Below are 26,947 nucleotides of genomic sequence, written 5' to 3' on the forward strand. Positions count from 1 at the left end.
ACAGCCAGGGGCTTTTCAAGGCGCCGTACCGAGTACCGAGTACTTGGTATTCATAATGTGCCTGGCATCTTGAGTTTCGTTCTGGCCTGGGATGTACTATACTTACTCCCTTGCACTTAAATATTGCGCCTCTTGTGGTAGTTTCCGAACCCAGGCAAGGACGAGGCACATCACGAAAGGAGACTGAAGCCAGGATTCATCTCATCATGTCAATGCTACTTTGTATTCAATGTAACCCGCTAATCCAGAGTATAATCATAATCCGCTTTTGACTATCGCCAGTCCTCTTCGGGGGCCCGTTCTGGTTCCAAGCTCTCTTTGTCCTTAGCCGGGGCGTCCTTACCCTTCTTACGCATAGAGAAGCGCCAGGAGCTCATTCGTCCTTCCTTGCCGTCTTTCGACTTTGATGGACCAAGAGATGGGCTGCTGGTCATGCTGTCATAACTGCGCCCAAAGGGCGTGCCGTCTTCGCCAAGGTCATCTACATTGCCAATGCTCATCCGATGTTCGGCGGCTGCATTCCTGTCCGAGTTGGAGATGCTTCCCGGGCCTTTCTTAAAAAGCCCAGACTCTTTGCCAAGCCTAGAGGAGAGACTGAACTTGCTAGAGCTACCTTTGCGGAACAATTTCCGAACTACATTATCCGAATCTTTCGCATTTGATGTTGACACAGAGTTCATATCTGAAGGTGTGTTGGACTGCGTCAGGTCTAGTTGCAACGATTCGTGAGACTCCGAGACCGACGTGCCCGTGTGAAGAGAGTATGCGTCCCTGGAAATCCGAGAATCGGAGGGCGAGTCATCGTGACTCTCGGGGAAGTCAGTGACTAGTGTTGTGAGCTCTTTGCCTTTTCCCTTGTCTTCCCTGGGCTTGTCTTTGCCTCCGTCCTTGTCCTTATCCTTACGGAAGATGTTGCCCATGAATGTGGGAGCTGTGGGGTTCAAACGCTGGCTCATGAGAGACTTGGACGATGCTGCTGGTGGACGGGATCCGATTACACCAACTTGGCTAGGCGATGTGTGGGGATCTCGCAGGTCACTCTCCTCCAAGATCTCGTCGTCTGCAGACGCTAAGGTGGTCGTGAGAGCAGTAGTTGAACCGTGCAATGACGGCCTTCTTGACCCGCCTCGACTCGGCGACCAAAACCGACTGTTCTTCAAGCTGATGGCTGCGTCTCCAGGGGCTCCCCAAATGGATGCGCTGTCAGTAGAAGGGCGAGGACGATCGACGGAAGTAATGGAAGGCGGCCTAGAAAGGTCTGGTTCTCGGTCCGAGATGGCGGAAATTCGAGACCCCTTCAAGGAATTGACCCGACGTGCAGAGAAGTAGTTTAAGCTTCCCGATGCACTATCTTGGGTAGTAGAATTTCTGTTGTTGTTGCTGATGCCCCAGGGCCACAGCCTCCGGCGAAATTCCAAGTTCTCGCCTTCCTCCGTGCCGCGGGGAAACGATTGACTCTGGCCTATCTTGAGACTGCCAATTGGGGGCCCTTCTTCGTCAGACGTCTTTGGGGCCTTACTACCGCGAGCAAGCGAAAAGAAGGTTGAGAATCGGTGGCTGCTAGCGGGTGGGCGCGCGGGAGGTGATTGAGGCATATTTAATGAAATTCGATCACCCGAGTCCGCGTATTGATGGTAGGGTAAATTATTCGCGGATCCGTGGGGACTTGAGAAGACATGAAAAGACGGTGCAGGGGAGACTGGTGATTGCGGGCCCTCCTCTTCGACCACGATAGATTGAGGCAGAATCGGATTGTGAGATTCCTTAACATCCTCAGACTCCTCGGCGTCGTCAAAGATGTTTGACGGCAGAAGAGTCTGGGCGGACGGACTCAGCGGACCAGTAGCAGCCTTGAGCTCGGCTTCTGATTGCGCCTCGATATGATTGTTCCCCGACATGTCCATAAAAAGGCCAGGTCCAAATGTGGGAGCACCAAACGATGCATTGCCTTGAAGATGTGGTTCAGCGTGAGCCAAAGGAGGTGATGATACTGGGGTACCACCCAAGCCAGGTCCCGGAAAGCTCAGGCGCTTCGCACCTTGAGATGCCATAGCTGGGTCGTAATCCATCGCCGTGGGCGGTGATTGAGTATAGAAATTCAGACCAGCCTGTTGTTGCTGAAAAGCCAGCTGGTCGGCAAGGGCCTGAATTTGCTGGTCTAGAGTGTGCCCAAGCTTAGTCTCGGCATCAAGACGGTTAAGTATATCTCGCCTCTTCATCTCCCACTCCCTCCTGAGCCGCTGATCCTCCTCTTTCCATTGCTCGTCGTTGGCGTCGGGAAGCTGCTCTCGGGTTGCTTTGAGATCCTGCAGCTGTTTGCCCTTTTGAGCGAGCTCGGCCTCGAGCCCGGCGCACTTTTCCTGTAGTGACGCCACTTGGGCATCGAGACCTTTGACATCATGATCCCGTTTTTCTTTCAACTCCTTTTTCTGCGTTTCAAACCCTTCGCGCTCCTTCCTCATTCTCTCCACTTCTTTTTCGAACTTGGAAATGCTATCCTTGATTTTTGATTTTTTCGTTTCCTTTTCTTTCAACTGTTGCTCCATCTTCGCTCGCTCCTTTTCTGCGGTTCTCATTTGCTCCATGGTCGTCCGCATCATGGCTTTAAGCTGAGTGGTGCACTCCTCCTTCTCCTTGAGAGCTTGTCTCTTCCTGTCCCTCTCCCTTTTCAGTTCATCTTCTTGTTGCAGCGCTTCGGCCTGTTCCTTGGCGGTCAATTGGACAATATCGTCTATTTCCTTTCGAATAGCTTCAAACTTCTCATTCAGCTCGGCCAGTGACATTTCTGGCTCGTTCGATGCTGTAGGCTTGACTTGTGCCTGGTCTGTGCTTGCTACTGACGGAGAATGTCGTCTGTTAAGGGTGTTTCGCCGCTGGCCAGAAACTCCTGCTGCAAGATCTCTGGAAGAGCCCGTGACTCCATCATTCACGGGCGTAGCCTCGACGGTCGGGTAGGGGAATCCAGGCCCATCGGAATCGTCGGTATCGTCGGTGTTCGCACGTGAGAGGCCAGGATCCACGAAACTGGTAGGCAATCGAGAGTTTCCCAATTGAGGTCGACCATCTTTACCAAAGGTGCGTAGCCTGATGACGGTACAATTAGATCGAAAGTTGTTTGGACTAACTGCTATAACCCTGATGTTGTAAAAATGATTGGGCCTCAGGCCGGTAATTGTGATTGCCTTCTCATTACCGGCTACTTCATCCACTACTCAAGTCTTGGTTAGCATTTCTGAATGGATGGACTTTGTTCCACCAAGCAGTGTTAGGGGTGAATGAGGTTTTCCCACCATCAACGCCATTGACCTGTATTAAGAGTTTCTGAACCGGGCGCTGGGAGGCAGTTCGTGCATCCCACGTTAAATATGCCGAGTCGGATCGAATTCCAGCCAGGCAGACATCTGGGGGCGGCGGGATGTCAAGCCCAAGAATATTGACGAGCTCGGGGATGGGTTTCCAAAGTGTCTGAAAAGCGCGATGAACCAGCCTATAGCAGATGAGGGAGGGAAAGCCGTTAGCCGTTTTGAGCACAAGAAGAGAACAGGTACGACACAAAGCGATTTGGCTGTCGGCGGCGGGCCTGGTCTAGCCAGGTGGTCGCGAATCGGCATAGCAAACAAGGCTGGGTAAGGGCTTTTTCAACTCACCAGATGACAGCCCCCAGAGTCAGCCCCATCTTGAAGCGCGCAACCGGCGAGGCATTGATGACAGCATCGTGAGCAAAAAAATAAATGCGATACATTACGGCGCGGCCATCGAGACGCAGAAGAAGGGCGGTGACGATAGCGTAGAGTAGGGTTCTCGAGCCGGACAGGTATCTACGACACAAGCCAAGCGTGAGGAAGGTGACCAAGAGCGTGATCAAGGACAAGGGCTCCCATGTCATATTCTCAGCCCTCCTAGCTCTGCTGAGAGGAGGCGAGAAAATCCAGATCGCAAAGACTAATAATCAATACCTGGCCGAGAGTGTGGTGGTGAGGCGGCCGGCAGTTGGGGAATAAAGGTGGAGGGCAAAAAAGGAAAATCGTCGTCGGTGGTGGACATATGATTTCGACAAAGGCCAGGCCCATGATGTGGAGAGCGACCAATGTTTGGACTCTTGGAGCAGCAGTTGACCTGCCGCGTACCGACTGGCGAGTGGCGATTGACTATGACTGGACAGAGAGATGCAAAACGCAGGTGCCTGTTGTGTATGTACGTACAGCGCTTGAGTGCTGTACTGTAGTAAAGTACTTAAGTAGGCGGCGGGTTTGGTGGGCAGGCTAAATGATTGGGGGAAAGCAGGGGGCAACATGAGGAATTTGGTTGACATCTAGAACCACTGTGGCACCAAAGACTGCCCTGCACCCTGCCAAACAGGCGCTGGAGACGGCGCGCTGTACGGGCAGCCTGGTGCCCTCTTCAGGAAAGCGCCATGGGCAGCTATTCCGTCATATGCCAGCAGGGCTTCCCACGGCAGGCAGGCCGTCGCCCTCAGACCAAGGCATGGGCATGGCCGCAACTTAATATTGTGCCTCAGTTGCAGTTAGTAAGCAATAGCACCCAGCAACGACGCTTAAATATTGACTTTACAAAAGCGATAGTCGTTGGCTGATGGCCTGATCTCTGCTGCAGATCGACCTCACATTAGCATCGCCTTGGCTTTCCTCCCTTGTCGAGATCAAGCAGAAAGACAGCCCAGTGGCCAGCCACTCTGGAGGATGGAATCCATGCAGCCGATTCGGGCGCCACCACCGAGGCATTGGGAATTTTCAGTGCCTTTGCCTTGGGGCCAGGTTGACACCTGGGGCACATGACGGTGCGTATTACATACCGCGGCTCGGTGTTGTGCGTCATGCCAAGTCGTCGTCACTTGATGGGGGACTGTGACCAGGCCGTCCCGAGGACCAGTTGACGAGTAAAAAAAAAGCTGATTGCTGTCTGAGTACTCCGTATCTCGCGGCATGACGGGTGTCTGCTGGACTACGTACTACCGAGGCTCTATAGCGGCCGGAGCAGCCTACTGGACTCGGCAAGAACAACCTGGTCGCATTGAACACCCCTGGCTGGCTTTTGTTGGCTTGAACTGGTTCACGATGGGAGCCATGACGCATGGCACAGGCTTCAATTGATGGCGCTGGGAAGAGTTTGGCGGCAGCGCGAACCGAACCCGGCGCCGAATCAGAGTCCTGCAGCACAATTAAGTGACTGTGCTTGTTCCGGTCGAGAAAGATGAGATTCTGTAATCCAGGCGCTCCGTACGGAAGACTTGGCAGGTACCTTGGCCCCAAGGTGGTAAGCACAGGGTACAATGACGGAGGGGCCCGCAGGAGCACAATCCGTTGTACCAACAAAGTCCCATTACGTCCCACTACTCCGACTAACATGCTATCAATATGCACCTCCGGCCGCCGCGACGGGTCGGTCCTTCTTTGTTGAACAGATTCAACCAAACTGCCCAACCACCACCGACTCGCTATCCAATCCTTCGTTTTACAAATCTGCCCGTCTACCCATTCCCTGATCGTCCACTTCTTCAATTTCTCTGTCCCGTCAGCGCATAGCCCTCTCTGATTCGCATCGCATTTGCTTCCCTGCATTTCTGGCTCGACGATAAGCCTTCCCTATCAGCTGCTCCCGCCACCCAGTGTCACTAGCTCGTCAGCGTCATCGCTTGTTCTTCCCAAGCTCCAACCCGGCCGGCCCAACACAAATACAAAACACTGTTACAACAGCTTCCCAACCCAAACCGCAGTGTTTTGTGGCCAAAAAGCGTATCATAGCTGCTAGGAACCCATTTGCGCGCCTTGGCTCCGTCGTTGCGCTCGCTCCCGAGTTTACCTTTCCCACCAACGTTGGGCTTCTCTTCCCACCAAACTTGACCAGACGTCCTCCAGGCCAGCGGTTGGCATCGACGCACAACACGCTGCTACGCATTTGAGGCGTGACAAGGCCGCAGCCGGGAACCATGCAATACGTCCGAAATCTCAGCGACTCAGTCTCGACAGCATGGAACTCCATCAACCCTGCCACGCTTAGCGGTGCTATTGATGTCATCGTTGTCCAGCATGAAGATGGCTCTCTCGCCTGCTCGCCCTTTCACGTGCGATTCGGCAAGTTCTCGCTACTCCGACCGTCTGAGAAGAAAGTCGAGTTCAAGGTCAATGGCATTAAACAGGAGTACTCCATGAAGCTCGGGGAAGGCGGCGAGGCTTTTTTTGTCTTTGAGACTACTGAAAATGTCCCTGCATCGCTCCAAACGTCTCCCCTCGTTTCTCCGGCCAGCAGTCCCGGACTGGGTCCTGAGGAAGCGCCTGCCGGGCTCAATGATCCCGATATTCTTGAACTTGATCAAGAACTGAGCAATTCAACTCGGCCACCAGCAGCTGTGCTACAGACTCAGCCCGACGGAAATGGTTAGCTTTCTTGTTTTGCTCTCAATATGATTTTCCCCTGTAGTATTTGCAAATTGCTAAGTGTGAAATTAGGCATGATGACTCCGCTATCGGCTTCACCAAATATGTCAAAGCCGCGTCCGATGTCTGGTGATTGGACCTCTTCCCTGGCCCGGCCGCGCAGTGACGACGTTCTCAGGCAGTCTGCAAGAGCTGTCGATCGTGATGACGAAGACGAGTCTAGAGATCCGAACGAATCCGAAAGGTCACACAGCCCTCCACCTTTGGGAATGGAGCGGGCTAGAACTCTAGCCCAGGAGCTGTCTGCTGTAAACATACCTAGCCGCGTCACCGAAACCGGAGACCTCATGCTCGATATGACTGGTTTCAAGAGCAGCGAAGAGGACATGCTTCAGGCCGAGATCCTCGCTAGGAAGATTCTTTCCGAGGAGCTTGAGGGCAACTATGATATTGGCTCCCTTTTCGGCTTTGACGAGGAAGGCAATCTGTGGATCTACAGCAGTGAAGAGGCGAAGCAGGCGGCCATGAACAAAACGATTGAGTCGTCGCTCAAGGCCCATCGCCATAACACGGCCACTGATGCCGTCTCTGATCCAGGATATCACAGCGACGGCAGCGACGTTACGACGAGCCCCCATGTCCCATCACACCGACGATCAGAGTCCGACGCTGGTCCATCAGGATTGCAGACCCCTCCTCGGACTCCTCCTGGATATGCTGCAAACCCAAATGTCAACTACGCCAAGACCCTGCGTTTGACTAGCGATCAACTGAAGGCACTGGACCTGAAGCCAGGGGAGAACTCTATGAGCTTCACTGTCAATCGCGCAACTTGCGCCGCAAACATGTACCTGTGGAATCATGAAACTCCAGTCGTCATCTCCGACATTGACGGAACCATCACCAAGTCAGATGCTCTCGGTCATGTGCTAAACATGATTGGCCGCGACTGGACACACACGGGTATTGCCAAGCTGTATAGCGATATTGCTCAAAACGGATACAATATCATGTATTTGACAAGTCGGTCCGTTGGACAGTCCGATACGACTAGAGCGTATGTCAATGGCATCGTTCAAGACGGATGCAGGATGCCCCATGGCCCTACAATCTTGTCGCCGGATCGCACTATGGCAGCTCTGCGACGAGAGGTTTATTTGCGCCAGCCGCACGTATTCAAAATGGCTACTCTTAGAGACATCAGCAGCCTATACGGACCAGATCATAATCCATTTTACGCTGGATTCGGCAACCGTCTGACGGATCAGATTTCTTACCGAACTGTAAATGTACCCAGAACCAGAATTTTTACTATCAATTCCAACTCTGAGGTGTCTCTGGATCTTTTAAGCCTCAACAAGCTGAAGATGAGCTATGTCAATATTAACGAAGTTGTCGACCACTACTTCCCTCCCGTCGCTACGCTAGTGAAGGGCGGCGGAGAAGACTACACCGACTTTAAATACTGGCGCGACGAGCCCCTTGAGCTTGACGAATTCTCGGCCAGCGACAGCGAAGAAGTAGATGTGCCGGGCGACAATGAAAGCACATACACCGTCGACGATGACGAAGAGATTGGCGACGGCCTCGTCGACAGCTACATCTCACGCGAGTCGATAGACGAAAGCGTGGATGACGACAATGTCGAGAATGACGAGGAGTACGATGAGGACGACGAGGAGGGCGAATATGAAGAGGACGACGCTGGGTCTGACGATGAAGCCCAGCTTGTTGATCACATGGCCAGGTCCATGATTTCCAGCAAGGGTGTCGAAGAGGACATCGGCGCAGAACTAATCACGGGGGTTGGTCACTTATCTCAAGAGAAAAAGGCAAACCAGGATAGAAATTGAGGCTAAAAATGGGAGCAGTTGAGCGGTAACGGCGTTGCGATCGAATCACAGGAAGTATACATTGAAGAGCCCGTCGAGATTCGACCCACACTGACGTCCACACCTAAACGAGCATCCTAGGAGGAAGCATTTTTCCCGTGGTGAAGTACACTCTAGCATACCGAGTATTTTGTATCTCCAAAGGCACCTGCAGTGGTAAAGGGGGGAAGAAGGGGAGATCATGATGGAGGTCCGCTGAATATACATTGGTGAAATGGGGCGGAGGCATGGCATAGCGCAGGCGTTGGCATGACATTGTATGGTGTTGCGAATAGAATGTTTGAATTGTAGCATAGCTAGTCAAGCATCATTTTCACTTATTGAATGAGCGTCATTTGTGGTTTGCTGGTTGCCTTGATTAATTCCCCTCTCTCACCCTGATCCCCATTATCCATTTAGCTTATGTAATACCTGCCCATGTACACGAAGAAACCACAGCCTATATAGCTTACTTTTTTGAACGCTTACTGATTCATGATTCATTGCCCATTAATATGCTTGATGCGAATCTCGACCGCCCTTCTGTGGGCTTCCAACTCTTCCACCTTGGCTAGCTGCATGACGGCTGAGCCGACGTTCTTGAGACCCTCGGCGGTGAGGTTAGAGCAGGTGATGTGTTTCATGAAGGAGGCGAGATTTACGCCGGAGTATTGCTTGGCGAAACCATAGGTGGCTAATTCATGTCAGTGGGATATCAGAGCCTTGCGTGTCCAGGGGAAGAGGAAAACGTACGAAGAGAGTGGTTCACACCGGCTGAGTAGTCGCCGACGCTTTCGGGGGTCCATTCGCCGATAAAGACACTGCCGGCATTCATGACCTGGTCTACAGACTTGGCAGCATCCTTGATTTGCAGGATTAGATGTTCGGGGGCGTATTCGTTGCTAATGCGCATGGCTTCCTGGATGGTATTGACTTGCACGGTGACAGAGTGGGCAATGGAGCCGCGGACAATGTCGACACGAGGGAGGGCAGTGGCCTGGTTGTGGAGCTCGTCGTCAATGGCCTTGAGCTGCTGCTCGTTCAGGTCAACCGCAAGGAGAATGACCTGGCTGTCGACGCCGTGTTCCGCTTGGGAGAGCAGGTCGGACGCGACAAACGCGGGATTGGCGTCCTTGTCAGCAATGACGAGGACTTCAGACGGACCGGCAGGCATGTCGATGCTCACGCCGGCGTTTGTGTCGTTGCTGACATGCATCTTGGCAGCTGTGACGAACTGGTTACCAGGGCCGAGGATCTTGTCGACCTTGCTGACGCTCTCGGTACCGTAGGCCATGGCGGCGACGGCTTGGGCTCCGCCAGCGAGGACGATGCTCTCGGCGCCGACTTTGTGCGCGACGTAGACAATCTCAGGGGTGATGCTGCCGTCTGCCCGTGGAGGTGAGGCCAAGACGAGCTTCTTGCAACCGGCGACCTTGGCGGGAACACCGAGCATAAGGGCAGTGCTTGGGAGGACGGCCGTGCCGCCGGGGATGTAGAGGCCGACCCGTTCGATGGGGCGAGAGAAGCGGCCGCAAACGACGCCGGGCATGGTCTCGACTTGGAGAGGCTTATCTTCCTTTTGAGCAGCGTGGAACTTCTTAATGTTCTCGTAAGAGGTGTCGATGGCCTTGATTGTCTCCGGGTCGAGCTTCATGAATTCCTGGGGGAATGGAGCTTTGATAACTGGCGAGGTGAGAGAGGTGGCCTTCTCAAACTTGTGAGTGTACGATAGCAAGGCCTTGTCACCATTCTTGCGAACATCGTCGATGATGGGAGTGACAATTTTGAGGATCGCGTCGGGGGATTTCTGAGATGGACGCTGGAGCGCCTTGAGCAGCTCAGCCTCTGAAACCACGGCAGAGTTGATTCGCTGCATGGTGATTCTACCTTCGGCAGGCTTTTCAGCCAGGGCAGCCTTGGGCACAGCAGTTTGAGTCTTGATGCCCTCTTTCTCTGCCCATTTGCCTTTGGCATTGCCCGGTCGTCTGGTAACCTTGAGGCTCTTCGCGTCCAAGTTGGCCTCAATGTCAGCCAAGGTGGCGCCGGCGCCAATGGCCTTTGTCAAAGCAAAGTAGATGAGATCAGCAGCTTCGAAGGCAACATCTTGTGGGGTCTTGGCATCACATAGCTCCTCAGCTTCTTCCATGATCTTGGCCCGAAGAAGCTTCGCATCAGAGAAGAGACGGGCAGTGTAGGAGCCTTCGGGGGCGGACTTCTTTCTTGAAATGAGCGTCTGCTCCAGGGCAGGGATACCATTCAGGTTTCCGAAACATCCAAACTGTTCAAGATGGCAGAATCGGCCGGTCTGCTTGACAACAAACTTCAAGGTGTCATTGTCGCAGTCCAACCCTACTCGGACGAGCTCCTGAGTGTCTCCTGAAGTGGCACCCTTGACCCAGAGCCCTCTCTTGCGGCTTTGGTAAACGCCAGTCTGCGTTTTCAGTGCTTCAAGAAGGCTTTCTTCGCTGGTATAAGCAAGACCAAGAGCTACACCAGCCTCATCGGTGACGACAGTAGGAATGAGACCATCCTGGCGGTCGGATTTCCAGTATTTGGCGATAACCTTGGAAACTAAGAGCTTTCCTGCCGCAGACTTGTCCGTCGTCATACCGGTGGAAGGGAGAATAGGTATGGCATTGGCCTTCTGTGCGGCCTCGATGAACTTGTCAAGGGGTGTTCCAACGGTGGGAAGCAGGTAGAGGTTCTTGATCTTGGCAGATTGAGCTGCCGCGATAAATTTCCCCGACTCAGGGGTTGAGAGATCAAAGTTCTTTACCAGCAATCCGTGTTCTGAAGCTGAAGAGATGTCCGGCTTGCTAACGACAGGAAGCACTCTGTCTCCGAAATCGGTATAACGAGACAGCGCATCTGGAGCGACGAATACTTTGCGCGCCCCGCGATCCAGTAGGGCGATGACATCGTCTTGTGATTCCAGAGAAGTAGCGTCCAGATGAGCATGGAATTCGTAACTGTGACGATTGAAGAAGCGTAAGAGCTTATCTTGGATCTTTGGCGTTGCCTGCAGGAAGGGATTGCCCAAGAGCGACACTTCCTCGCGGGTCAAGCCGTCGAGGTTGGCCAGGCCCGGCGGGACGGCAACGCTGACGAGGAACGGCAAAGGCAGCTCCGTCTGCATTGTGAAATGCGATTCCTGGGTCAATGGGGAGCTGGTGAAGTGGAATTCCCAACTGGTCGCCAAGAAATATAGAGTTCAATTGGGAGAGATGAAAGATGGCAAACGCAGGTGACTCAACATGCAAGATCCCAAAAGAGATCATGGTGGGGCGACCCTGCGACTTTTTGCCCCTCCATCAATTGGAGACGGGATTGGGAAAAAAAAAAAGGCGGCAGCAGCGTCTCAGTACTTCAGCGCCGAGACGTTGGGTACTAGGTACTTAGGTACCACTGTAGTTCGACGAACGGCCGTTCCTCCCGGCCCCCGAGGACGCTCGCGTACAACACTCTAAGCTGGTTGAGGTCACCGATGACCACCCGCTGATCACGCCATTGACCTCGGCGTCATTGGCGTGCCCGAGTTGCTGTGCTCAAGCCGCCCCGGATTAACAAGTAACCGACTGCGGCTGGTGCGTTGCAGCTTTCCAGATCGAAACTCTCGCGAGTTGCATTATCAGCTCCAGCTTCTGAATTCAGTCGCTGTGGCCCAAGACTGAACGGATCCCGCGCACTACAGGCCACAATTTGGCATATTCTCCGTGTATGCGCCATCTATAGCGTCGCCGTGTCTTCAGCCTGTGGCACTTGATGTGCAGCTCAGCGCTACAAGCCGAAGCGCTGCACCTTGAATTTCCACGTCAACCACACGTCCGAATACCTCGCCATGGCTTCCAGCCAACCTCAGACCAACGGAGTCACCGCCCCGGCCAATACATCACAAACCGCGCCAAACACACAATCCACCACAGCTGCTCCTGCTGGCGCCCCGCAAACCCCAGCTCAACCTCCCGGTGCCTCGGACCCCCGACCTCGCGATGCGCGATTGATTGAACTCCTCCTCACTTCGCAAGGAGTAACAGCATACGAACAACGCGTTCCGCTACTCCTCCTTGACTTCGCATATCGCTACACATCCTCCATCCTTAGCGACGCGTTACACCTCTCTGGCGATCCGTACGTCACCCAAGCTGGGTCGAAACCTTCCGCGGCCTCGGGCGCATCAGCGCTTGCGGCAGGCGATGCGCCCATCACAGCAAACGGTGTTAAGCTCGCTATTGGTGCCCGTTTAGGGTACCAATTCCGCGGAGGGAGCAGCGGAGGCGGTATCAGCAAAGATTACATGCAAGAACTGGCCAGAGAACGGAACAAAGTTGCCTTGCCGAGAATAGTCCCCAACGAATGGGGTGTTCGACTACCGAGCGAGCGGTTTGTTCTTAGTGGTACGAGCTGGGGTCTCAAAGACATGTGGGATGAGGCTGGAGATGATGACGAGGAAGAGGAACAGGGCGGTGAGGCCACGGAAATGATTGAGGCACCGGAGCCGGAAGATGTTGGTGGCGACGGAGTCGAGGGGGGCACTGTTGATGATGTTTTTGGAGACGATGTCGATGAAGAGATGGCCGACTAAACACCGTTTTCGGTGCCATATCTGTGGGCGGATGTTTTGGACCTATTTGCATTGGCAATTGGGCCTTGGTTGCTAGCGTTTTCGGCGTTTGGCGATGGATTACAGCTTACCGGCTTACATATGCCTATCGGCGGTATTACAAGGCTATATTAGACTAGATCTAGGGACAGCTAGTATTTCTCTTCGTGCCGCCGGCATCTGTTACGTCGAGGAATTGGGCAATTGGGCTATGTATGGAAGCTGCCCACAGCTAGCTGGGGGTCTTCAGCTAGTATAATGAAAACATTGACAGACACGAAGTCCCTTGCAGGTCGTAACAAGAATAGTACTGTAATGGCAAACCCATATTTTGCATGTCCTAATTTCAATACTCTCTCCTTTGAAGTTGTAACTGTTCCACTAACACGTGACAGGCATATCATTGGCAACACCGGCCACCAAACCTCATTCTGTTTTGTAATGGTCAAAATGTTAATCAAGCCTGTGCCGTACGGGGCTCCATTCTTAATCATGGAATGCTTGGGCAGCCGAACAGGTGGCTTGGCGATGCTTATACCCGGATTATTAGCCATGAACTTGGCAAAGTCCCCCATGGTGGTCTCAAGGCTGACAGCTTGCCGGTTTCCCGGGCCAGCAAACTCCAGAGAAATCATGCAGGTTTCCCATTGGTCGGAGCGTAGATCCGGGCCTGTACTGAGACATTCAGACGCATGTTAAAGAATCACAGATTCTTCGTAGTATTCTCATAGCCGAGATTTCGTAAGTCTAGTACTAGAATATAACGTATCGTGCTTGCTTCAATAAGAGTGTAATTAGACTTTGCTAACACCTATAATAGCCCGCTAGGTTCAACTATTATATAACCGTAAAAGATACTAAAAATTTAAACGTAAATACGAGTAAAGCTTTAAATATATAATATTATATTTATCATATAAAAGAAAAGAGGCACTTGAAAACCTTGCAGCCACAACTAAAGGGCCTAAAAGACCAAGGCAGCTGTGAAAGCTTGTAATAGAGCTATTAAGATGCGAAAAAGAAGTAAGAAAAAGGGGGGAAGCTGAAAAAGTTCACCGTAGAGCTAGCCAAAAAATGAACACTGTGAGCTAGTTTATCCTCATTGCGGAGGGATTATATGTTAGAAATTAAATATAAAAATTTTAATACTTGTACCTTTTACACCTAGCGAGCAGCTTCCTGCGCAGCCTCCAGTAGTTATATTGAGCCTATTTCACAGTCACGTGATGTGTGACTTTGGGAAGAGCTGCGGAACGTCGTCCCGATTCCGACTTTCAACCTTGCAATTCAGCATTCAAACAGCCACAATGGCCTTTTTCCTGCGCACCTTTGCGCTCCCAGCACGGGAAATCACCCCGAGGCAATCTGTCCCAGCCCTTATCGGCACTTTCTGCCGCGCGACGACATGGGCGCCAGCGTTGGGCGCAAGTTTGGGCAAGATTGGTGGAAGGGCGTTGCAGCAAGTACAACAGACGAGGGGGATGAAGGTTCACAGCTCGGTGAAGAAGAGGTGTGAGCATTGCAAGGTCAGCATTTCTGTGTGCCTTGTCTGGTCTTTTGAGATTTTCTTCGGGGGGGGGGGCGGGATTGAGCTAAGATTGGAAGAAGCCGTTTTGAGAAACTGACGGATTACCCAGGTTGTTCGACGAAAGGCCGGCAAGAGACATAATGGGTACCTGTACATTATTTGCAAGGCGAACCCACGACACAAGCAGCGACAGAGTTGAGCCATCACCGATCGAGAGTAGGACCGACATCAATAATTGGGCCGTGACGAAGGCGCCTGGGCAAATAGGCTGCCCTCTGTTTTTTTGTGTGTGTGTATCACTTCAGTTGAACGTGGGGAATATCAAGACGGCGCGAGAATTTTGTACACTACTGGCGGGGAAAAAAAGGCTTCGGATTAGAATACACCGGCGGGCATCGCAGCGCGGATGCTCGGACTAGTACTTTACACTTGACACCTCTACATACCCCCTATATATCTCTCCATACTCTCCCACTCTGTCTTGCCTGTTGATAGGAGATACCGTACATGTGACTGCATGGTGAATACCCGCCCGCATTCATGGGAGGAACAAGGGGGAGAAAGGAATGCGTGGGACTCACAATATCTGTAACACCGCGGTGTCTTTCGAACTCGTCGCGTACGAACTTCCTGGTTTCGCATTTGGTGCGCGGGTCCTGGATCTGGCGTGTGCCGCGGAGAATTGTCCTATAGAAGGAGAGGACTCTTGCTCTTTGGAGGAACTTTGTGGTGCGTGTTAGCCCTTTTCTTTTCTCATGGAGCTTGTATTCGGGCGAGTGAGAGTAGACGTCATTTGGAGGGGGGGTTGTACGTGATCGAGGTTCAGGGCGTTGAGCTTGCCCCGGCGGCGGGTGGCATAGCCACGGATGCGTAGGAACGCGGGGTATTTCATTGGCTATCTCATGGAAATGAAATGAGGGATTGTGTTTGCGTTTTGGGGATTTTGTAGGTTTGATGCTGCGCTTGGTGTGATTTTGGAGGGAACGGGAGAACCTCGGCTGTCGCGGCGGACGCGTAGATTGGCATTCGACGGGATATTGCAATTTGCTGCACAGTTCAAGCATTCTTGCAACCAAATGCGAGTCTTTGATGAACCGAATATAGCTCCCCGGGGGGACCCTCCTCAATTTTCCTGTGAAGGAAATATGTCCCGACCCAGGGTTAACGGCGATAAATCGGCAAAGAATGCTGGCGAACCTGCCGATCCTGTAGAGGAGGTCAACGCCAAGCCAGACGACCTTTTTATCAAAGAATATCTGCCATCACTGTATTTTACATCCAGCCGAGTTCACCACGATGAGAATCTACGAAGCTAAGATTTTTTTTTTTTTTTATCTTTTCTTACCAGACCTTGTGAATGGACGCACCCCGTCTCTAAAACCAGATATGCCATATCCCTCCTTCAGGCGGCGCGGCTGACAGAGGCCCAGGTCAACAGGTGCTTTGGCATCGTGGACCAAACGAGCGGCCGGGACTACCGCCTCTCGCGGCAGGGATGGCACCCGTCTGCCAAAAAGGAGGAGATGCGGTCCCCTGATCTGCGGTACATTCTGGTCCGGCGCGGGGAGGAGATTTGCGGATTCACGTCGCTCATGCCGACGTGGGAGAATGGCGAGGCGGTGGTGTATTGCTATGAGATTCATCTGACGGATGAAGTAAAAGGGTATGTATGCTAAATGATTACAAATAATTTTTTTCTATGGCGAGAAGTGAGCTAATTTGTTTTGATCATATAGAACGGGTTTGGGCAGCCAGTTGATGGGATACTTGACAGAGGTGGCTGAGCGGGCAGAAGGCATTGACAAGGTCATGCTGACGTGCTTTGTGAGCAACAAGCGTGCCAGGCGGTTTTACGAACGGCTTGGGTTCGGGGTGGATGAGAATTCGCCGAGGGAGAGGAGGTTGAGGGGGAAGCTGATCGCGGCGGATTACGTGATTATGAGTCGCAGGGTGAGGAGGCGGACGAGGAAGCCTGTGGCGGGTGGTGATGGGATGAGGTGAATGATTGTGGTGTTGCTGCATCGAGTGTGTACTCAGCGGCATATTTTGGTCACGCAGCGGCCCCGATGGTGTTTGTCGCAATAAAAGGAGAAGGGCAATGTATTAACTGCATCTTGTCAATGTATCAGTCACGACTCGACGACAGATGCGACAACCTCATGAACGACTGGCAAAACTTGGGAGTCATTTGGAAACTGCTGCTAATTGAGGTGCCGAGGACAGGAAAGCAAGGCGCACACATGGAGTATTGTGCAAAACTCGGTCTGCTGCAACGAATAAAATAAGGAACCCACGTTCGCAGGGCTGTATTCCAGCACCTGCCGTCTCGGCAGCTTCCGCATCCAATGCAGGAAACTTGAAACCACATGAGGTGCTCACCTTCCAATGCTCGGCTGGTTAGGCTGACTTGGCCGTGCTCCACAATACGTGACTGAAAGAACAACCGGCTCGACGAGACCATTGGACCAAGTTTCGACTAAATCGTAATGTAATAATGACGATAAAGAGCTGCAAGAAGAAAACCGCGCCGTTCTACTCGCTGTGATGTTGATACATACTTTTTACACACGGCAATCGCAGTTGCAAATTACACTCATTGACATCATTATTAGTACCGTGAGTTGGCTGACTCATACTGACTTGTAATTGTTCTTTCTTGTTGCTTGGAATGCGTTCGTCTTGGTTATTTTACACATGTATTCGAATACCCTGCGCTCTTTGCTAGCTGCGCTCAGTTTCCCTAAATCTAAGCATAACTTTCTGTATCAATCATCCAGAGCCATATGACATGACTCGTCACAGTAGTACAGCATCAGATTTAGGGGGAATCAAAAAATTATTGACATTTATGCTGGTCCCGAGAAATCATATCCGACAAGAGAACCATTAATAAATTAGCCTCCTGCCAGGTTCTACCAATGCTACTCCATATCCAGAAAAAAAAAACTCCCATAAATCATTTGAAGCGAAATTCGACACCCAGTTGACTTCTTTCCTTTTCCCGTCCCATCACCATTCAATAATCATGTCTCTTAGATTTCATATCCATTCAAGCATAAAGCTTCTTTTCATACGCCTCCATGTTCACATTACCCTCCAACTGCGCACTGGAAGTGCGGAGCTCGAAGCGGACAGTGCCGTTGGCAGCACCCTCGTGGAGCTCTGCTAAGCTCCTCATGCCGCAATCCTGCATCGAATGCTTGAGACCGGCAGCCAGATACGGAACAAATTTGTTGATAGAACTATTTGAGAAGTCAGTTAATATGTTCTAATAGGGAAAGGGGGCGAGTGTGGCAACAAACCCTCTGTGAGCAACGGATCCCGAAACGCCCTGGGCAACCAGAACGCTGTCGCCCTCGGAGAAGTATCGGGCAGTACCAGCGTTGCTCTTCTGGCTGTCCTTACCGCCGCCGCCAGCCTTCTTGTCCTGCATAGCATCGATGCTGCCCATGCCGCGGTAAGCCTTGACAAGCTTACCCTCGCGAGAGACAAACGAGGTACCGGGAGACTCAGTGGTACCAGCCAAGAGACCTCCCATCATCACAGTCGAAGCACCAAGGGCAAGGCCCTTGACGATATGTCCAACGTTCTGGACACCGCCATCAGCAATGCAAGGGACGCCGAAGCGGGCAGCAAAGCTGCTGACGGAGTAGACGGCCGCGGCCTGAGGTCGACCGACTGCCATGACCTCCTGGGTAATGCAGGCAGAGCCACTGCCCATACCAATTCGGAGGCCATCAACACCAGCAGCAATGAGAGAGGCAGCCTGCTCGCGAGTAACAACGTTGCCGCCAATGACATCGAGGCCAGGGAACTCCTTCTTGCACCACTTGATCATTTCAATCTGATACATGCTGTTGCCCTGAGAGCTGTCCAGAATGACAACGTCAAGACCGGCATCGACAAGCTTCTGCAAGCGGATCTTGTCCTCAGGGCGAGTACCAATAGCAGCGGCGCAAAGAAGCTGCTTGCTGTCGGGCAGCTTAGATGCCAAAGGGAAGTGCTGATTCTTGGTCAAATCGGATCGGGAAATCATGGAGACAAGGTTGAAGTCCTTGTCAACGATGGGCAGCTTGCCCTTCTTCGACTTGGCCAGAATCTTGTTGGCCTCGACCAGAGTGACGCCGTGGGGGGCAGTCACCAGGTCAGTCACCATGACGCTAGCGACGGTAGCATCATTTTCGTCCTCGAACTGAAGGTCTCGGTTGGTAACGATACCAAGGAGCTTGGAGCCAAGCTTGCCGTCCTCTGTGTCCAATGATGTTAGCCACTAGCCCCCAAAACATGGTTCATCATGACGGGTTACAAAATGTGTGCAGTGGTCATAGTATTTTTCTCCCCATGACGTGAAGTCTTTGCGGTGGAACGAAAGTTATAATTGATTGGGTAATAATCATGTTGCAGTGTAATGGCGTATTGGGTCACAAGCAAGCGGTAGAATGTATATTATCAACTTACCAGTGACAGGGAAGCCACCGAATCCCCACCTCTCTTTGAGGGCCTTTGCCTCGCCAACAGTGGTATTGCGGTCGATGACAACAGGGTCCAGGATGAAGCCATTTTCATATCGTTTCACCTTACGGACCATATCGGCCTGAGCATCGGGAGAGCAGTTGTGGTGAATGACACCCAGACCTCCCTGGAGAGCCATGTGGATAGCCATCTCGTGCTCCGTGACAGTGTCCATGGGAGAAGACACGAAGGGAGTCTTGAGAGTGATGCGCTTGGTGATGGCAGAGTCGAGTGTTACCTCGGAGGCAGGGAAGCCAATGTAGCCAGGCATCAGCAGGAAGTCATTGTAGGTAAGACCGCCGTGCTTGGTAGTATCCATGAGCTCGTGGATATCGAGGCCATCGGCAGTCTTGTATTCCTTGAGCACATCCAGGGCGGTGGTGTGGTCAAGCACCTTGCCAGCGCCGAAGGCGTTGAGAGTAGCCATTGCGAATACAACACACAAATGGCTGGGGGCAAGAAAAGAACGAGGTCGAAGACGTAGAGTCGAAGTAGAAGAACTGGCGAGGATCTACTGAATCGACTGGTTGAGGTTGATACGGCGCTTCTTCCCGTAGGAAAGAAGAAGGCTAAAGAGGGAGAGATGAGGTGGGCCGAAATTTTTTTTTCTTTTACTTTTTGGTGTATGGACCCTGCAGGAGCGGAGCTTTCCCAGGTGGCTAAACACACTGAACCCGACGTTTGGTGCGTGCATGGAGGATGCGCCAGAACCTTTTTTTTTTTCTGAAGCGGGGCAGTTGCTAGCAGGTGGGATGCTCCTTCCTGATGTCACACTCGACTTCAACCACACGCACGACCCCTGTGTTTCTTAGCTGCGACCAAGTGGGAGGCTCAGGTACATGGTTACCGTACTCCATCCTATACCATACTACAGTCAATGCTTTATTAGTGTATATATACTTCTTGTTAGGCAAGTATCCCCAGACTGTATAATCTACCATGCATTATTTTGCAAAGCTTGCACCTTGCATGAAGTTGGACGTCGCACAGAACTCTCCGTGACACTCCAGTATTCATTTATCGATGCCACTCAAGTGCCCCATTTCCCAAATCAAGGCTGGAAGCTCACTTTGATCTGCACTTCACCTCGCTGCATAAGTGCTCACCGCCATCTCTTCCCAAGCTCTTTCAACATCAATTTCAAAAATTCGCTCATCGTCTTTCCTTCTACTCACCGTTTCGAACCGAACAGGCTGGTCCTCTATTGCTACCATGAAGTCGTCTTCAATGTTCAAATGCGGAAGCGTAGAAATGTACAGACCTACCCAGCCATGTCAGCATATGCGATTTACCCCGAAACTGCCGTGCTTTAACTCGCCTAGAGTACCCAACGCTTTAAGGTTGCAGGTCACGATGACTCTGCCGGAATCCCGTTGAGCTACACTGCTGCATGTGATTGCAGCACATCCTGTCATCTTACCAACCAAGCCAACGGCACCAGCGTATCCATTGTCATATCAATCACTCTCGAATTGTGCCACCGGGAAAGCGCATAAAATTCCATATCCTGCCTCATTTATCGATGCAGCAATTACTGAGTCTGGGGCACCAATTGACATCGGCGTCGAAGTTTGCCCTGTTGTATGTGATCGAACGGCGTATTTTCCTCCTTGAAACACTCCGATAAAGAGCTCTAGAAGGATGACTTGGGTGAGGTGCCTTGTTGAAACATTGAAAAGGCCAAGAATACCAGTGCCCGTCTGGGACGCCCCTGTTCATCATCAGCGCACAGTGGGCAGTTTGTACAGATCTTGAGACTTACCATTGTAGCTGCCAATTTTCAGAAGCAAATCGTCCTCATATCCAGCATAAGCACATATTGATTTACCCAGGACGCTCGATCTAAGAATAACCGTCTGACCAAGTGGCGTAGCAACAGTCATTTGCTTGATCAGATGCATATTGTGCACGCCGGGAATATCTGTGATATAAATTGGACTGCCACTTACACATCGTGCTGCTGCATGGAACTCCGAGTAGGTCTGCAAAGTTTGGAACATGTCCCAATTCGGAACTGCGTTCAGAAACTGAGTGACGATGGCATTGTGTGCGTTGGCCCAGATATGCCAAGGATGTGACCGTGGAACATCTGGGAAGAAATCATCTAAATTCCTGACGAAAAACTCTTCTCTACTTCGGGGTAGTTGAGAGCGGAAGAGAGTATGGAAATTGGGACATGCATGATATGGTTTTGCCACCAAAATGTTGTTTTGAGGCCTTGGACCAGGCATCGAGATAGGTAGATATTAGATCTCGACGATCCGGTGCATCTTTCAATAGGTCGATCATGACTTGTGCATCAGCTTTGACGCCATCAATCCCCGACTAAGCGAAGAATCTGTAAAAGTCGTTGTATAATCGCAATACATCCGGTTTACTCACAACGGTCAAGGGATGACTGTTTTCACCCTCTTGGGTTACCTTGATTATGTTGTAAGTCTTCGCAATAAGCCCATCGGGTGAGATGCCGCCCCAGTATCCCAGCAAGGCATGCCATACGGTGATATTCTGAAGAGCTGGGTGCAAGTTTCGAATTTGTGCTACCACACTTCTCAGACCGCTGGGAAAAGCCTTGCGGTCTGCTTCAAACTCGGACCATCCACACTGTGATTGATCACTTCCAGTACGGTCTAGAGACTGCCAGTTGTCATCGATAATGAGATTCGTGATTTGTATCTTGTTCCTAGCAAGCTCTTCTACCGCGCGTGGGAGGACGCATTCTATACAACGGGGATAACGTACAGCATTCTAAACCATCCTGCCATTCCTGCTCCCACCCAGTTATAGCTTTTGCATCCCACTTTGGTCGACTATTGGTACGGTTTTGTGACACGGCATCTGTCTCTGATACCATTGTTCTTGCATGGTACATGACGGAAGCAACCGCATGGTCGAAATCGATCCCTTCCGAGATCAGAACCACAGTTGTTTCTGACGGCGCAGAATCGTTTCTGGCCTGCAACCATTAATCCTAATGCTAAAGATAACGAAAACGGGTCCCTGCATACGTGAACAGCGACCACACCGTGGCCATTATCCCGAATAGTCGTTGTTACGTTGCCTACGCCACTCACGGCAAGTATTGCCATGGTATTGCCATTATGGCTTAGAAAACAACCCAGAATTGCGTCCTGATCTGGGAAGAAACGAGATCCGCCTTGCCGAGGGCCCAGCCAAGCTGCCCTGTGACGTACGAGAGCAAACCATCTACATCGTATTAGCAACGTCGACAGCATCAATATACAGTTGTAATTCTACGGGTTCTGAGCCCTTCCCAGTATACGGTTCGACTTTGTTCTGCCTCGTAAATGGAAATTGCCTACCTCATAAATGAGCCCCACGGCGGCCCGATGGTAATATCTCTAAATGTCGAGTTCTTCCCTACAGAGGCAGGCAAGGAACAACTAAGTGACCATAATCGCGTGCCTGGGGACTGACTGATGTGAGATGAGACGTTCCATTCCGTGTCCAAGTCCGGGATACATGGCCTTGAGTCGTCGGATGGCAAGGCGTGAGATGTCGATAGAATAATGATACCGTCATTCAACCCCTCCTCTTCACGTACCCGTTTCCACAGTTTGTCACTTGCTCGTCGAAATTTAAGAGTGAAATCCGCAGATTCTTGAAGCGAAAATGAACCCCGGCGATACAGGAATGACGACGACTCTGGCATTTTGCTGAGCACAGGCGGTTCAGCACCATGGCCCAGCCTGTTCAGACGTGTCTCACTCCAGCGTCTGCTGTCTACAGAAATCCAAAGCGCAACATCCTATTCTTCTTCCTCTCGGCGGTTGGATATTTCGAGTCCCGATGTGACCACGACTGTGCTGTCCTGGACGATGGTGACTTGGCCAAGGAGGGATCACTTTGAACCAGTGCTTTCATAATTGTCGCTGGGCTAGAGGAATTAAAGAGTTTCCAACAACTTGCATGTATGTTTGTATACAACATACAACCTTCAGTGTCCTGTCGTTTTCTGTACGGTACGACACAATCAATGTGTGAGTAGAGTCCTCCAAGTGGTGACGACCAATTGATGGATTTCCCCGCCGGCAAATGCTCAGGGGCCAGGGCCAATGCTGGCCACGGTGGGGTGCAGATCGAGTCAACCAGAGCAGGTACCTGGCTATTGTACGATTTACTCAAACATTATACGATATGTTAGTGTATACTTATTCAGATGCAAATATATTCTGGTGTAGGCTGTAAATGCCGTCAAGACGCTATTTTGGCATGTTCTGTAGGTTATTGGGACACTGTGCTGAAGGAATCCACCGCTGCATTGGCCCATTGCACAAGCCTTACGTCGCATGGTCAAAGGATTTGGGTCTTTATGTGTGCTTCCATAATATCGTCAGCTGTGGCCAAGATCTAATGCAATCATAAGCATAGCTACTAATAAGGATACCTTCAACACATGCTTACGAAACATGGCCCTGGTCGGAAGGGAATAGAACACTTATTGTTAGGTTACTAATGCAGCGGTTTGATTGGCCCCATTTCCTCTGCTTGACCATGGGGGCTAAGCCTCGGAGCTGGTCGGAATGGCAAATGGACGCCTGGTGCTTCAGGCCACCACAAATCATCTCAGGAAAGCTTCTAGCCGAGCGAGATTGAAAGATTTCATCAAACAACTCAATCCATATCCGAGCCACCTAATCCTCCCCCATGGCGTCTCGCAGACTAGCTTTGAACCTTTCGCAGGGCCTGCGAAGCCGTGCTGGTCTGTCGGCCGCCGGTTCCCTTCGTCGCGGCTTCGCGACTCCTTCCAGCATAGGCAAAACTCAAACGACAACACTCAAGAACGGCCTGACCGTGCGTACCATTCACCCGGGCTCAATTGGCCGCGATATACCTTGCATTGCCTTACTACTGACACGGGAATACTAGGTCGCTACTGAGCACTCGCCATGGGCCCAAACTTCGACCGTTGGTGTCTGGATTGACGCCGGTTCCCGCGCCGAGACTGACGAGAACAACGGCACCGCGCACTTCCTCGAGCATCTAGCTTTCAAGGTACAATAGCAACAATCACCACCGGGGCGCAATCGGTAGTCAAAGATATTAACCGTGTATCCAGGGCACTGCCAAGCGATCGCAGCAGCAGTTGGAGCTTGAGATTGAGAATATGGGCGGCCACCTCAACGCCTACACTTCTGTACGTGGATGCAAACTCTCCAGGGGAACGCCGGAATGCCGGACAACTAACACGACCAACAGCGTGAGAATACCGTCTACTTTGCCAAGGCCTTCAACTCCGATGTTCCCCAGTGCGTCGACATCCTGTCCGATATTCTGCAGAACTCAAAGCTCGAGGAGTCTGCCATCGAGCGCGAGCGTGATGTCATCCTGCGTGAGTCCGAGGAAGTTGAGAAGCAAGTTGAAGAGGTCGTCTTCGACCACCTGCACGCCACTGCTTTCCAGCACCAGCCACTGGGCCGCACCATCCTTGGCCCTCGCCAGAACATCCGCGACATCACCCGAACCGAGCTCACCAGCTACATCAAGAACAACTACACCGCCGACCGTATGGTCCTCGTTGGTGCTGGTGGCATTCCCCATGAGCAGCTCGTTGAGTTGGCTGAGAAGCACTTCGCCGGCCTCCCCACCAAGAGCCCCGAGACCCAGGCCTACCTCCTTGCTAAGCAGAAGGCGGACTTCATTGGATCCGATGTTCGTGTCCGTGATGACACCATGGGCACTGCCAACGTCGCCTTGGCTGTTGAGGGTGTTAGCTGGAGCTCTGACGACTACTTCACTGCTCTGGTCACCCAGGCTATTGTCGGCAATTATGACAAGGCCATGGGTAACGCTCCCCACCAGGGCAGCAAGCTCAGTGGCCTCGTCCACCGACACGAGCTGGCTAACAGCTTCATGAGCTTCTCCACCAGCTACAGTGATACTGGGTATGATTGAGCGCCCCTTCAAGCAGAGTCGGGCAGAATTGTCGCTAACAAGAGTGGTTTAGTCTGTGGGGTATCTATCTAACTACTGACAACATCACTCGCCTCGACGATCTCGTCCACTTCGCCATGCGTGAGTGGATGCGCCTTTGCACTGACGTCGGCGAAGCTGAGGTTGAGCGTGCCAAGGCCCAGCTTAAGGCCTCCATACTCCTGTCTCTCGACGGCACCACCGCCGTTGCCGAGGACATTGGCCGCCAGCTCATCACCACTGGCCGCCGCATGATGCCCGGAGAGATTGAGCGCAGAATCGATGCCATCACGGAGAAGGAGGTCATGGACTTTGCCAACCGCAAGCTGTGGGACAAGGATATTGCCATCAGCGCCGTTGGTAACATTGAAGCATTGTTTGACTACCAGAGACTACGGAACACTATGAAGCCAAAGTTTTAAGGCAGCGTCGGGCCGGCAGGGATGGCAAAAGCGAGACTCGGGTATAGAGTGTAAGAGTTACCGTTTTCACCAAAGGCCTAGTGTACCATAAAGTTATCTCCTTGTTCACATACAGTAGTTGTCAGAATCGGGGATACTAAAATCCGGTGTTTTATTTGTCTTGTAAACATGTTCTAGTAGTGCAACTAGTTTCACCTTGCTTCACTCCCGAATCCTCCCTGCTCTTCAGAAAGCTGCGCAAAGGCCGCAGTCGGAGCAATTTTGATCGCTGTGGATGTATTTTCAGATCTCTGTATGTAGCTGATATTTACTGATTTACATGGCAATCATGTTTATGTGTGGCAAAAGTCAATCCTGCACCAGACCCTACCTTTCAGTAACAAAATACCCTGCAAGTATGCTTATGACGTGATAAGGGTGAAGTAACCTCTTGTATATGTAATACTTTTATTATCATGTTATTTTATAATAAAATTAAGTATACTTGAATATAAGCACTCTTAACGGGTCACATCCTGCTTCGGTACAGCAAACGCACCTCCGCACATTCAAAAGGATGGAGTGGGAATACTCAAGGAAGAACGTGAAATCAATACCTCACGTAGCGAGATGAACCAAGTCTGTGCAGACGAGGCTATCTATTCCAAAACTCCCCGCGAGTGTTGCTTCCGTCCAACTACCCCGATCATATAGCGAACGCCAACGTCACATTATTAGGCAAAGCGGGACTAAGTGGTGGCCGACGTAGAGTGATTGAACGGCACGTTGGCAAGCAAGCTCGGGCCTGGCTGCAGCTTCCCGCTTTGCCTCTGATATCAATGGGAGCGTCCCTCAGGATTTAATTGGTTCAAGGAAAAATATTCTTCGGTACTCCGTAATTTACTTAACGTCAAAATGTGGCTTACGCCACTCACGTGTGTAACATCACGAACCTCCGGGCTTTAGCTGTTAGTAAAGCTCGTCGTAAGCAGCCTTGAATTTAGCGGCTTTAACGGGCTTAAATTCAACAGCTTCAGCGGGCTCGTCTGCAGCAGCTTCAGCGGACTGAAATCTAACAGCAAAAACCCGCTACAGGCGGCCCCGGGAGGGAATAAATTACAGGCTCTAGTTCTCTCCGCTTTACCTATACCTAGGGCAACTTGCTCGTTGGCATCAGGGTCTTGACTATGGAGTTGAGCATTGCAGCCGGGCCCGAATTGGAAATGTTGGCCGAGCTGCTGAATTCGAAGCATCGAGACGGGCTTGATTGAGGCTGTTGGATTCGACGGCCTTCATGTGAGGCCTATATCAAGCTTGAGTCACCACCTCCGCAGATGAGAGCCGAGCTCTGGCGTCTCACGGTCTCAGTTCAAGAACCAAATTGTTTCGGTTAAACCACTAGACATACATGATAACGTAGGCGCCATCTTTTTCCACTCTTATTAATTACGCCGTTCTGCACCCACGGTCACTACCTACCTAGGTAGGTAGGTAGGTACCTAGGTAGGTAGGTACTTAAGTACCTAGTATCTAAGGTCTGGTAGTCATCTCCTGTCCCACCTCACCGGACTCGTAACAGACAGCCACCTGGGCACACAAGGTCCGGAATTGAGGGGGTTGCTGTCTTCGTTCTTGCTCTTGCTCTTTGATCTTGCTTTGTAGTCTGACACCACATTTTTCCTCCTCTGCATTATCCTTCTCATCGA

At 51.6% G+C, this 26,947-nt stretch overlaps 11 protein-coding genes across 11 annotated transcripts; 5 read left to right on the forward strand and 6 right to left on the reverse strand.

Moving 5' to 3' along the window:
* Positions 1-199: 199 nt before the first annotated feature.
* On the reverse strand, positions 200-4,457 carry J3458_019905 (uncharacterized protein). Its single transcript, XM_066121758.1, has 3 exons — positions 3,648-4,457; positions 3,291-3,487; positions 200-3,208 (listed from the first exon to the last, which is right to left on the reverse strand). Exons 1-3 carry the CDS (start codon positions 3,884-3,886, stop codon positions 273-275), a joined length of 3,372 nt encoding a protein of 1,123 aa, XP_065973375.1. The 5' UTR covers positions 3,887-4,457; the 3' UTR covers positions 200-272.
* A 1,490-nt stretch (positions 4,458-5,947) lies between these two features.
* Positions 5,948-8,248, forward strand: ned1_3 (lipin Ned1; the record flags this gene model as incomplete). The annotated part of the gene is made up of 2 exons (XM_007814346.2): positions 5,948-6,395; positions 6,468-8,248. 2 exons carry the CDS (start codon positions 5,948-5,950, stop codon positions 8,246-8,248), a joined length of 2,229 nt encoding a protein of 742 aa, XP_007812537.2.
* Positions 8,249-8,549: 301 nt separating this feature from the next.
* Positions 8,550-11,510, reverse strand: HIS4_5 (trifunctional histidinol dehydrogenase). Its single transcript, XM_007814347.2, has 2 exons — positions 9,020-11,510; positions 8,550-8,960 (listed from the first exon to the last, which is right to left on the reverse strand). The coding sequence occupies exons 1-2, from the start codon at positions 11,400-11,402 to the stop codon at positions 8,767-8,769; spliced, it is 2,577 nt and encodes an 858-aa protein (XP_007812538.1). The 5' UTR covers positions 11,403-11,510; the 3' UTR covers positions 8,550-8,766.
* A 235-nt stretch (positions 11,511-11,745) lies between these two features.
* TAF9_3 (Transcription initiation factor TFIID subunit 9) lies at positions 11,746-13,190 on the forward strand. The gene has a single exon (XM_007814348.2). The coding sequence runs from the start codon at positions 12,105-12,107 to the stop codon at positions 12,846-12,848; it is 744 nt and encodes a 247-aa protein (XP_007812539.1). The 5' UTR covers positions 11,746-12,104; the 3' UTR covers positions 12,849-13,190.
* Positions 13,191-14,173: 983 nt separating this feature from the next.
* Positions 14,174-14,593, forward strand: J3458_019909 (mitochondrial 54S ribosomal protein bL36m; the record flags this gene model as incomplete). Its single annotated transcript, XM_007814349.1, has 2 exons — positions 14,174-14,392; positions 14,504-14,593. The coding sequence occupies 2 exons, from the start codon at positions 14,174-14,176 to the stop codon at positions 14,591-14,593; spliced, it is 309 nt and encodes a 102-aa protein (XP_007812540.1).
* A 946-nt stretch (positions 14,594-15,539) lies between these two features.
* On the forward strand, positions 15,540-16,395 carry NAT4_2 (N alpha-acetyl-transferase; the record flags this gene model as incomplete). The annotated part of the gene is made up of 3 exons (XM_007814350.1): positions 15,540-15,661; positions 15,743-16,057; positions 16,131-16,395. 3 exons carry the CDS (start codon positions 15,540-15,542, stop codon positions 16,393-16,395), a joined length of 702 nt encoding a protein of 233 aa, XP_007812541.1.
* A 567-nt stretch (positions 16,396-16,962) lies between these two features.
* Positions 16,963-19,585, reverse strand: IMD1_2 (inosine-5'-monophosphate dehydrogenase). Its single transcript, XM_007814351.2, has 3 exons — positions 18,853-19,585; positions 17,697-18,642; positions 16,963-17,636 (listed from the first exon to the last, which is right to left on the reverse strand). Exons 1-3 carry the CDS (start codon positions 19,331-19,333, stop codon positions 17,444-17,446), a joined length of 1,620 nt encoding a protein of 539 aa, XP_007812542.1. The 5' UTR covers positions 19,334-19,585; the 3' UTR covers positions 16,963-17,443.
* Positions 19,586-20,627: 1,042 nt separating this feature from the next.
* J3458_019912 (uncharacterized protein) lies at positions 20,628-20,859 on the reverse strand (the record flags this gene model as incomplete). The annotated part of the gene is made up of 2 exons (XM_066121759.1): positions 20,628-20,827; positions 20,856-20,859. The coding sequence occupies 2 exons, from the start codon at positions 20,857-20,859 to the stop codon at positions 20,628-20,630; spliced, it is 204 nt and encodes a 67-aa protein (XP_065973376.1).
* Positions 20,860-21,036: 177 nt separating this feature from the next.
* On the reverse strand, positions 21,037-21,995 carry J3458_019913 (uncharacterized protein; the record flags this gene model as incomplete). The annotated part of the gene is made up of 4 exons (XM_066121760.1): positions 21,037-21,231; positions 21,289-21,536; positions 21,649-21,862; positions 21,915-21,995. The coding sequence occupies 4 exons, from the start codon at positions 21,993-21,995 to the stop codon at positions 21,037-21,039; spliced, it is 738 nt and encodes a 245-aa protein (XP_065973377.1).
* A 230-nt stretch (positions 21,996-22,225) lies between these two features.
* Positions 22,226-22,579, reverse strand: J3458_019914 (uncharacterized protein; the record flags this gene model as incomplete). Its single annotated transcript, XM_066121761.1, has 1 exon — positions 22,226-22,579. One exon carries the CDS (start codon positions 22,577-22,579, stop codon positions 22,226-22,228), a length of 354 nt encoding a protein of 117 aa, XP_065973378.1.
* A 962-nt stretch (positions 22,580-23,541) lies between these two features.
* On the forward strand, positions 23,542-25,650 carry MAS1_2 (Mitochondrial-processing peptidase subunit beta). Its single transcript, XM_007814353.2, has 5 exons — positions 23,542-23,721; positions 23,797-23,922; positions 23,987-24,064; positions 24,127-24,812; positions 24,875-25,650. Exons 1-5 carry the CDS (start codon positions 23,575-23,577, stop codon positions 25,260-25,262), a joined length of 1,425 nt encoding a protein of 474 aa, XP_007812544.1. The 5' UTR covers positions 23,542-23,574; the 3' UTR covers positions 25,263-25,650.
* Positions 25,651-26,947: the final 1,297 nt, after the last annotated feature.

The sequence above is a fragment of the Metarhizium acridum genome, assembly GCF_019434415.1.
Source record: "Metarhizium acridum strain ARSEF 324 chromosome Unknown scaffold_568, whole genome shotgun sequence".
Lineage (NCBI taxonomy): Eukaryota > Fungi > Ascomycota > Sordariomycetes > Hypocreales > Clavicipitaceae > Metarhizium > Metarhizium acridum.

What these genes read in the sequence shown, in the direction of transcription:
- J3458_019905 (XM_066121758.1), bottom strand. Translation starts at nt 3,886, where the DNA reads ATGACATGGGAGCCCTTGTCCTTGATCACGCTCTTGGTCACCTTCCTC. An exon ending in ACTCTGGGGGCTGTCATCTG is followed by an intron (nt 3,488 to 3,647) that starts GTGAGTTGAAAA and finishes CATCTGCTATAG; the next exon opens with GCTGGTTCATCGCGCTTTTC. An exon ending in ACAGGTCAATGGCGTTGATG is followed by an intron (nt 3,209 to 3,290) that starts GTGGGAAAACCT and finishes AGACTTGAGTAG; the next exon opens with TGGATGAAGTAGCCGGTAAT.
- HIS4_5 (XM_007814347.2), bottom strand. Translation starts at nt 11,402, where the DNA reads ATGCAGACGGAGCTGCCTTTGCCGTTCCTCGTCAGCGTTGCCGTCCCG. An exon ending in CGGTGTGAACCACTCTCTTC is followed by an intron (nt 8,961 to 9,019) that starts GTACGTTTTCCT and finishes GACATGAATTAG; the next exon opens with CCACCTATGGTTTCGCCAAG.
- TAF9_3 (XM_007814348.2), top strand. Translation starts at nt 12,105, where the DNA reads ATGGCTTCCAGCCAACCTCAGACCAACGGAGTCACCGCCCCGGCCAAT.
- IMD1_2 (XM_007814351.2), bottom strand. Translation starts at nt 19,333, where the DNA reads ATGGCTACTCTCAACGCCTTCGGCGCTGGCAAGGTGCTTGACCACACC. An exon ending in CGGTGGCTTCCCTGTCACTG is followed by an intron (nt 18,643 to 18,852) that starts GTAAGTTGATAA and finishes CATTGGACACAG; the next exon opens with AGGACGGCAAGCTTGGCTCC. An exon ending in GGATCCGTTGCTCACAGAGG is followed by an intron (nt 17,637 to 17,696) that starts GTTTGTTGCCAC and finishes CTTCTCAAATAG; the next exon opens with TTCTATCAACAAATTTGTTC.
- MAS1_2 (XM_007814353.2), top strand. Translation starts at nt 23,575, where the DNA reads ATGGCGTCTCGCAGACTAGCTTTGAACCTTTCGCAGGGCCTGCGAAGC. An exon ending in TCGAGCATCTAGCTTTCAAG is followed by an intron (nt 23,923 to 23,986) that starts GTACAATAGCAA and finishes CCGTGTATCCAG; the next exon opens with GGCACTGCCAAGCGATCGCA. An exon ending in ACCAGCTACAGTGATACTGG is followed by an intron (nt 24,813 to 24,874) that starts GTATGATTGAGC and finishes AGAGTGGTTTAG; the next exon opens with TCTGTGGGGTATCTATCTAA.